Source organism: Protomyctophum bolini, assembly GCF_963924005.1.
Source record: "Protomyctophum bolini genome assembly, chromosome: 14".
Lineage (NCBI taxonomy): Eukaryota > Metazoa > Chordata > Actinopteri > Myctophiformes > Myctophidae > Protomyctophum > Protomyctophum bolini.
Genome location: NC_137875.1, coordinates 24,265,299 through 24,274,360, shown reverse-complemented (window position 1 = coordinate 24,274,360; position 9,062 = coordinate 24,265,299). Strand labels below are relative to the sequence as shown.

General features: G+C 39.7%; 1 protein-coding gene across 1 annotated transcript; it reads left to right on the top strand.

Annotated features, from left to right (window-relative positions):
- The first annotated feature begins 463 nt into the window (after window positions 1–463).
- On the top strand, window positions 464–5,001 carry klhl31 (kelch-like family member 31). Its single transcript, XM_080781362.1, has 3 exons — window positions 464–548; window positions 1,547–2,764; window positions 2,868–5,001. Exons 2-3 carry the CDS (start codon window positions 1,578–1,580, stop codon window positions 3,601–3,603), a joined length of 1,923 nt encoding a protein of 640 aa, XP_080637488.1. The 5' UTR covers window positions 464–548; window positions 1,547–1,577; the 3' UTR covers window positions 3,604–5,001.
- Window positions 5,002–9,062: the final 4,061 nt, after the last annotated feature.

Below are 9,062 nucleotides of genomic sequence, written 5' to 3'. Positions count from 1 at the left end.
GGCCCTACTTAGTTCATTCATTGACAAAAAAAGAGATCCAGACTGGACCAGAGTAGTCATTGTTTATGTTTATTATTATTATTATTATTATTATTATTATTATTATTATTATTATTATTATTATTATTATCTCTTCTCATTTTAGCTAGGCATACTGCAAAGCAAAACAGCTTAATGCGGCAATGCCATTGCTGACATGAAATGTAGCTATGCCTACATGGCATTTTGTAATGACACACGTCATGCATCTAAGGCCTCATAGCCTCAGGTCGATGAGTGACATTAGTATTACTGACATAATAACATATGTTGGCATCAATACGACTTGGCAACACCTTATTATTGTAACTTGTAGCCTATAGGGGTGTGGGGGGCACATGGGGTCCGTCCTTTGTTGCACGTATTGCGCAAGAACTTTAACACGCACTCGTTGAGAGGAGGAGTTAAATGCGCGTCTCTTTTGCCCACTGTGTCTGCTGGTCTCTCTCTCCTGCTCACTACCTGGAGGCACAAGTGCTTTCTCTACCGGCCTTAACTTGACATTTTAGGTAAGTTGCCCTATAACCCCATGGATATGCCAAGGTTTTTCATAATTTTCTTGTTGGTGCTCAGTTTTATAGTAGGCCTATAGAAATTTCGACTTTATTTGAGCAATAGGCCAAACCTGTTCATTGCTTTAATATCAGACGACATACATGTGTAGCTTATCCTTTTTTTTGGTCTTTTTTATATAAGCTAAGGACCTAGGGCTAGGTCTAGGTTAGAGTCTCTATAGTGCAAAAGGTTTGGGTATAGAATAGCCTATCACACTCACTACCTCAGTTGTTAATTGTGTTTAATGTTTGTTTGTTTGTTTAATTGATTTATTGATTGAAAACGTTTTTAACTTTAATTGTGCTGATGTTTCACTTGAATAGAACAACCACCCTGCTAAACTATAAACAATCATAGGACATGATGGCCTCAGTTCATTTCTGAAAGTCTATAAAAGGAACGTCATAGGAGAGCCATCCAGTGCTGCTATTCCTGGACATGCTACTGATAAATAGTGACAGATGCAAGGAGAGAGGAATGTTGACGCAGTCCCTGGTTTTAACATGGCATAGACACAATTTGAAATGTCTGCCAATTGTAGTCAGACTATTTATCAAAAAAACGAATACCACAAGATTTAGTAGGGTTCAGGGATCCTAAGGGTAATCGAGGGGGTTCCAGCAAAATGAGGAACAGTTTAATTTCATTATTATTTTGCCGGCTAAATGTTAATCTAATGGGAGTGGGAGAATGTATGAGAAATAATTGTTTCACTCTCTTCACTGCTATCTCCCCACCTACAATATAGGTTGCACAATTCTGGGTTGTCCTAATGAATGAATGAATGAATCATGATGTAATTTATGCTATACACTCTTCTGTGTATATATAGTAAGGTACATGGTTGTCATTAAATTAAATGTGCTTTTCTTTTTACAGATTCATTCATATAATTTATAATTGTGTTTTCCAACTTGTGATGTGTTTCAATTTTATTTCTTTTCATTTTCAGAAGGTCTGGGCCGTGTTCTACAGCATCCGCCATGGCTCCCAAAATGGCTCCCAAAAAGAACAAAACGACCAAAAAGAATAAGGGAGATATAAATGAAATGACCATCATGGTTGAGGACAGCCCAGTCAATAAGATCAATGGGCTGAACACCCTGCTGGAAGGAGGAAATGGCTTCAGTTGCATCTCAACAGAAGTTACAGATGCTGCATATGCGCCTAATCTCCTAGAGGGTTTGAGCAACATGAGGCATGACAGCTTCTTGTGTGATCTAATAGTTTCTACCAAGTCAAAGTCTTTTGATGTCCACAAAGTTGTGATGGCCTCCTGCAGTGAGTACATTCAGAATATCCTGAAGAAGGAGTCTACCCTTCAGAAGATTGAGCTTAATGACCTCTCACCTGTAGGCCTTGCCACAGCAATTACATATGCATATTCTGGGAAGCTAACCCTGTCACTGTATAGCATCGGCAGCACGATTGCAGCGGCCATGTTGCTGCAGATAAACACCCTGGTGAAGATGTGCAGCGACTTCCTCATGCAGGAACTCAGTGTGGAAAACTGCATGTATGTGGGCAACATTGCTGACACCTATGACCTCAAAGAAACCAAGCGGGCTGCTCAGAAGTTCATGCGAGAGAACTTCATTGAGTTTTCTGAGATGGAGCAGTTCCTGAAGCTCACCTATGAGCAGATCAGTGATTTCCTTTCAGATGATTCCTTGCACCTGCCCTCTGAGGTCACAGCCTTCCAGATCGCCATGAAGTGGTTGGACTTTGACGAGAAGCGGTTGAAGTATGCAGCAGATCTCCTGACCCACATCCGCTTCGGCACCATCTCTGCTCAAGACCTGGTGAATCATGTCCAGAATGTGCCTAGAATGATGCAAGACCCCGAGTGCCACCGCCTCTTAGTTGATGCGATGAATTACCATCTGTTGCCATACCAGCAGAATATCCTGCAGTCACGCAGAACAAAGGTACGTGGAGGGCAACGTGTCATGCTCACCGTAGGTGGACGTCCTGCCTTGACAGAGAAGTCTCTTAGCAAAGAAGTTCTATACAGAGATGCTGATAATGTATGGAATAAGCTAACTGAAATGCCAGCGAAGACTTTCAACCAGTGTGTAGCAGTGTTGGATGGATTCCTGTATGTGGCAGGAGGCGAAGACCAGAATGACGCAAGGAATCAGGCTAAACATGCTGTTAGCAACTTCTGCAGGTAAGGATCAATTATTTACATTCAATTCCACACCAGATAGTTCATTATTATTATTATTATAATAATAATTACTGTAAATAACATGACATGCTTTGTTATTTAGGTATGATCCCCGGTTCAACGCTTGGATTCATCTGAACAACATGATCCAAAAACGCACCCACTTCAGTCTCAACATCTTCAATGGCCTCTTGTTTGCTGTGGGAGGTCGTAACGGTGATGGATGTCAAGCCTCAGTGGAGTGCTACGTACCCTCTTCTAACCAGTGGCAGATGAAGGCTCCCATGGAGGTGGCACGCTGCTGTCACGGCAGCACTGTCATCGACGGCAAGATTCTTGTAACAGGTGGCTACATCAACAACGCTTACACCAGGGCTGTGTGCAGCTATGATCCCTCCACTGATACCTGGCAGGATAAGAATAGCTTGAGCACCCCAAGAGGCTGGCACTGCGCTGCCACTGTGGGAGACCGTGCCTATGTGTTTGGTGGGAGCCAGCTGGGAGGTCGTGGGGAGAGGGTAGACGTCTTAGCAGTTGAATGTTTCAATCCTCACAACGGCCAGTGGAGCTACAGTGCTCCACTTCTCACTGGAGTAAGCACTGCAGGTGTCGCCCTTTTGGACAGCAAGATCTATCTCCTTGGAGGCTGGAATGAGATTGAGAAGAAGTACAAAAAATGCATTCAGGTTTACAACCCCGATCTCAATGAATGGACTGAGGATGACGAATTGCCTGAAGCTACTGTCGGCATTTCATGCTGTATTGTTACAATGCCGACACGGAAAATAGCTAGAGAGTCTAGAGCCAGTTCAGTTTCCTCTGCACCAGTTAGCATATAAGCATTGTGTACTGCTGCAGTAAATATGGGTTATAAAAACGACATTAGTCTCCTTTTGAGGGCTGAATGTCTTGTTCACCATTTAGGCCCATGTTCTCAGATGAACAGAAAAGTGCACCAATTTATTTATTAAATGCACCAAAACTGTCAAATTGTTTAATCAAATTGATATGCATTTCTTAACACAAGTAAATATTTGTAATAGTGGCATAAATGCAGACACTTTGATGTTTCATATCAGTGGATACAGTATAATGAAGGGAACAGCGGTATTGTGTTGAATATGTCTTGAATGTCAGTCTATTGCTGAGACGATAGGCCCTGCATAGTGTCAACCCAATTTTATTGTCATCTCCTTTGGGGCCAATCCAGTTTTGATATTTTTACAAGCTCCATGTTTAGTATACACAATATTTGTAAGATACTCCACTATTGTAAGATAAACATTCAAAATCCATGCAAATGAAGACTTAAGATGTTGATTATCCAGGTCTGTGAAGGTGGTGACAACTACAGAATAATTTGTTAAAGTGGTTGTCATAGTGGATGCAGTAGGTATGGTTTTTCCAAGTACTTGAAAGCACTACAGTATTCACATGTTTCAGATAGAAACATTAACAATACAATAAAAAAGGAATGGCAATGGAGGTGGAATAAAGAATGTCAGACTGAAATTACCTCACCTACCAGGAGCAGGTTCTTCTTTTTAACACACATAGTAGAGCTACAATTCCCACAGCCATCTCATGTATAATAAGCTTGAATTCAGAAGGTGTTGCGTGATTGTCATAACATCAGTTTAAAAAAAAATAAGTTATTTGGGGGAAATGTTGTAACATTGAGGACTGGATTCATTTAAATGTGACTTTGTTTTCTGTTAAGGCAGGCATTGTTTTGTAAAAAATAAATAAATTAAGAAAGAAAAGAGAATGTGAATTTGGGATAAAAGCAATCAGCCTGAGCTTTCCCCAGAGTGGTTAGATAGCTCATGTGTTTTAAATGTATTTGTCTGTTTTTAAAATAAAAACTTGTGTATGCCATAAATCTATAATTATTTATCCAAAACCATTTAAAAAAGCACCTTGGAATACATATCCTAACTCACACACTGAGTTCCCTTTATCAGCTTAAAGTCAGTGCCCATTCTGTCAAACCATGTTGTAGAAAAACAATAGCTTCATCGCCACCTCTAGTGGTTTCTTTGGACAACAGTTTCAGATATGAGTTACTCTGCCTACTCACTGGCCTTGAATGAGTAGTCAGCTGTTTTTGGTTCTAATGTAGGCTATGTAAAGCGGAATCGTTTTGCATGAATGAATCAGATTTCAGTTCACTGGGTATGTTTGCAGGCACAAGTAATTTGTCTTGGTGAGGTTGGTGCATTGGAACTGTAAAGGATATAAATCTATAAACCTATAGGCCGACAATAGGCGTACAGAAGGGTAAATAAATATATATGGACATGGGCAAATAAATATGAATGATTGCACATTCCATATTGCACTTGTTGGTGGCAAAAACAGGTTTACAATTTAGGCATTTAGCAGACTCTTAATCCAGAGCGATTTACATTAAGCAATAACAAAAAGCATGGCATACATCACATAGTATCTATATCATGAAACTATATATGTAAATTATACATACTATATTATATGTGTACTATAAAGTGCTATGACTACATAAAATGCAATTCTAGTGCTGCCTACGTAACATGCTATAAGTCTGTTTAAAATCTAAGTCTACATAAAGTGCTATCTAAGGGGCTAGGGCAAGTGCTATGGGCCTATAGTAGCAGGTGTGTGTATTTATATGTTCTGTATGGATGATGACGAAGCCGAAGGTGCCCAGAGCTAAGAGCTTCCTTCAACCAGTGTGCAACCAATCAGGTACCAATCAATTCGTTACTTTCAATTTCATCCAAATTGTTATTTTTCCTTCTATAAATAATGGTAGTGTAGTGGTATAGTCAGTGAGGAGCAGTGTGAGCCCCACTGCAACACACTGAACAAAACATTGAAGTGGCACTTGGTTTTGGTCATTGTGGTATCTAATCTTTTATTGGATGGGTCTGTGGTATGGGGGCTTAGCCTGGTTTATTGGCCAAATTCAATTAAATTCAATTAAATTAAATTAAATTAAATTAAATTCAATTCAATTCAATTCAATTCAATTCAATTCAATTCAATTCAATTCAATTCAATTCAATTCAATTCAATTCAATTCAATTCAATGCAATTCAATTCAATTTTCAATGCAATTCAATTGAGCTTTATTGGCATGAGAAAACATACGTTTACATTGCCAGAGCAGGTGTCAAAATACAATAAAAACTGTTGAAAATAGGGTATACAGTTGGAGGGGAGTAGACCTACAGCATTTTTGTAAACATACCAAATCACACTGTTCACTGTTCTGGCCACTGCAAGGCTAATGGGGGCTGGATGGATCTACGGCCTAAAGTAGGCCTACACTACACTAACATCGTTAGAGCATTGAGCTTTGAGAGGTTGATCTGGCTGTACCAGAAGGAAGCCAAATGGCCAAACAAATTATGAGGAACACTTAGGTAAGAAGACTTTGTCCTTGCCTGTAGCGCCACCCTCAGGCTAAGTAACGATATACATGATGTACTGTAGGATGAACCCTACTGATTTCCATGGCCTTTCCTCTAGCAAGCATATATGTTTTCGTGGTTAACTTGCCACTATAATGACTAGGGTCAGTGTCTCGGAGAGAGAACAAAACCCACCTCAACAAATCTGCCTCTGTTGAACTGGAGGAAAGGAAGGGAAGTTCGCACACTGTAACTCAGCTCCTTGTAGAAAATGTATTCAAGTTTAAAAGATGGGGTGCCAACTTTTTCTGTTTTGTATACATGTGTCTATGAAGTTGACATTACTCTATAATAGACCCCCAGGTGTGGTTAGAATTTTCAAATATGTCTCCCCTGGGTATTCTTGGCTTCTTCCTGAAATCTGAAAGCCTTTGAGTGAAAGTGCCCATTGAAAAATACACCATTTTTGTGACATCATTCATAACCCTAATCTCTCCCCTAACAAAAAAAAAAATCAGTAAGCCGATTGTTAGTGAAAAAGGAAAACAATTCTCCAATTAAAGAAAGGAATACAGTTTACAATTTAGCAGACACTCTTAATCCAGAGCGATTTACAGTAAGCAAGAACAACACATGCATGGCAATACATCAAATAGTCATCAAGTATCATAAGGAAGCTAAGAACCTAGCATCTGTCTAACAGTAGAAAAACACTATAGTGCTATGTCTACATAAAATGCTATCACATCCGAGATGCCCTCACTCCCCACCTCAAAAGCGCACTGAAAACTCACCTGTTCAGAATAGCATTCCCTATAGCTGATGTGTTTTTAACTTAACTTTATAATGTTTTTATTGGTTTTATTCTTATTTTACTTATAAGTTGTCCTATTCTTATCTTCTTCAAATCACACCTTGTCGTCGTACATCAATTTATGTTAGCGGACATTTGACATTGCTGCCTATAAGGTACATATGGTGGTCCCTTATTGGCCAAGAGCTCCCACCAACATGTGATTGGTTAGCCGATTTGCTCGTTTTACATATCGTCACCTTATTAAACTAATGGCACTATGTCAAGAGGGAGACTTAGGCCATATTATTTTGCCTAAGTCATAATAAAATGTGACACACCTTTCAAAATGGGAGTGAATGGGACTGAATGGGAGGTACTGTTACTATGGGACTGATAGAATGGGAGTGAATGGGATTGAATGGGAGTGAAAGGGAGGTACTGTTACTATGGGACTGATACTATGGGAGTGCATGGGACTGAATGGGAGTGAATGGGAGGTACTGTTACTATGGGACTGATACTATGGGAGTGCATGGGACTGAATGGGAATGAATGGGAGGTACTGTTACTATGGGACTGATACTATGGGAGTGAATGGGACTGAATGGGAGTGAATGGGAGGTACTGTTACTGTCACTCCCATTCAGTCCCATAGTATCAGTCCCATAGTAACAGTACCTCCCATTCACTCCCATTCAGTCCCATGCACTCCCATTCAGTCCCATAGTAACAGTACCTCCCATTCTGTCCCATTCACTCCGAATTCACTCCCATTCACTCCAAATTCACTCCCCTTCAGTGTCAAATGTCTTTGTGCTCTGATATTATTTTAAACACTCTGTGGCTGACCGGGCCTAAACCATATATTAAAACTAATTGGAATAAAACATTTTGCCCAAGTCACTTACTGCAGAAGTAATTTGGCCTAAATAACGTTTATAATTGCCTAAGTTAAAATGGCATGTTCAGATATTGGCCTAAGTCATTTTATCCTTACATGTTACATGATTGACATACACCTTTATTTGTATGTCAATAGTCATATTTATTCATATTTTTTGGAATTGAAATAATTAATAAATATATAAATATATTCTACATTTGGCACAGTTTTTGTGTTTCCTGAAAACCTTGAAAAAATGACTTAGGCAATTATTTTAATGGTGACGATATGATAACGATCACGTAAGTTTTCCCTTCAATGTCAATTGCATTTAATACATTAAGACATTTTCAACCATTGGGTTCACTGACTGACTGTCAAAATAATAATAACTAGAACTGCACTCTGTCGAGTGCCTTGCTTGTTGCACACAAGTAGGCCATGAGCGCAAGCAGAGCGTGCAAGTACTGTCGACCGCTACAAACTGTCAAATCTCTGTGGAAGAACGTTTTAAATATTAGTATTATATAGTATTAGTATTGTTAAGTATGGTAAGAGACGGCTTTCGATGGTGGTGACGTATATGTCGATCAGTGCCGGGTGGATTAAATGCCTCTATGTATATCGTGTATATGTAATTTGTAAGTTGATTAGCGGTATACTGTGGTTAATTTGCGTATGCCCGTTTGATGCGTATGTATCGGAGCAGCATATGACGTCAGGGTATAACTATAACTATACCTCTCAATGATGACGTAATAAAGATGTGGATTAAAGGACCCAATGCCGGGGTGTAATTGGTTTTCGATGGTGACGTACTGACGATATGTTTTAGTGTCGGGAGGATTAAAGGTAATGCCCCTATGTATACATGTATGTAATCTGACACCACTGCCATATCAAGCACAAGTAGTCATTACGTCATACGCTGGCACGGCGCATACACATCAAACATCGCCCTGAAAAATGGGTTACAAAATCGTGGGATAAAAATAAAAAAAAAGAACTCCACTGTCGAGTGCCTACTTACGTGTTGCACACAAGTAGGCATTGGTGTCAGATTACATACATATACATAGGGGCATTACCTTTAATCCACCCGACACTGAAACATATCATTATTACGTCACCATCGAGAGCCAGTTATACCCTGGCAAGGCTGGCATTGGTACATATCTTCATCACGTCATATGCTGCTACGGGACTATACGCATCAAACGACCC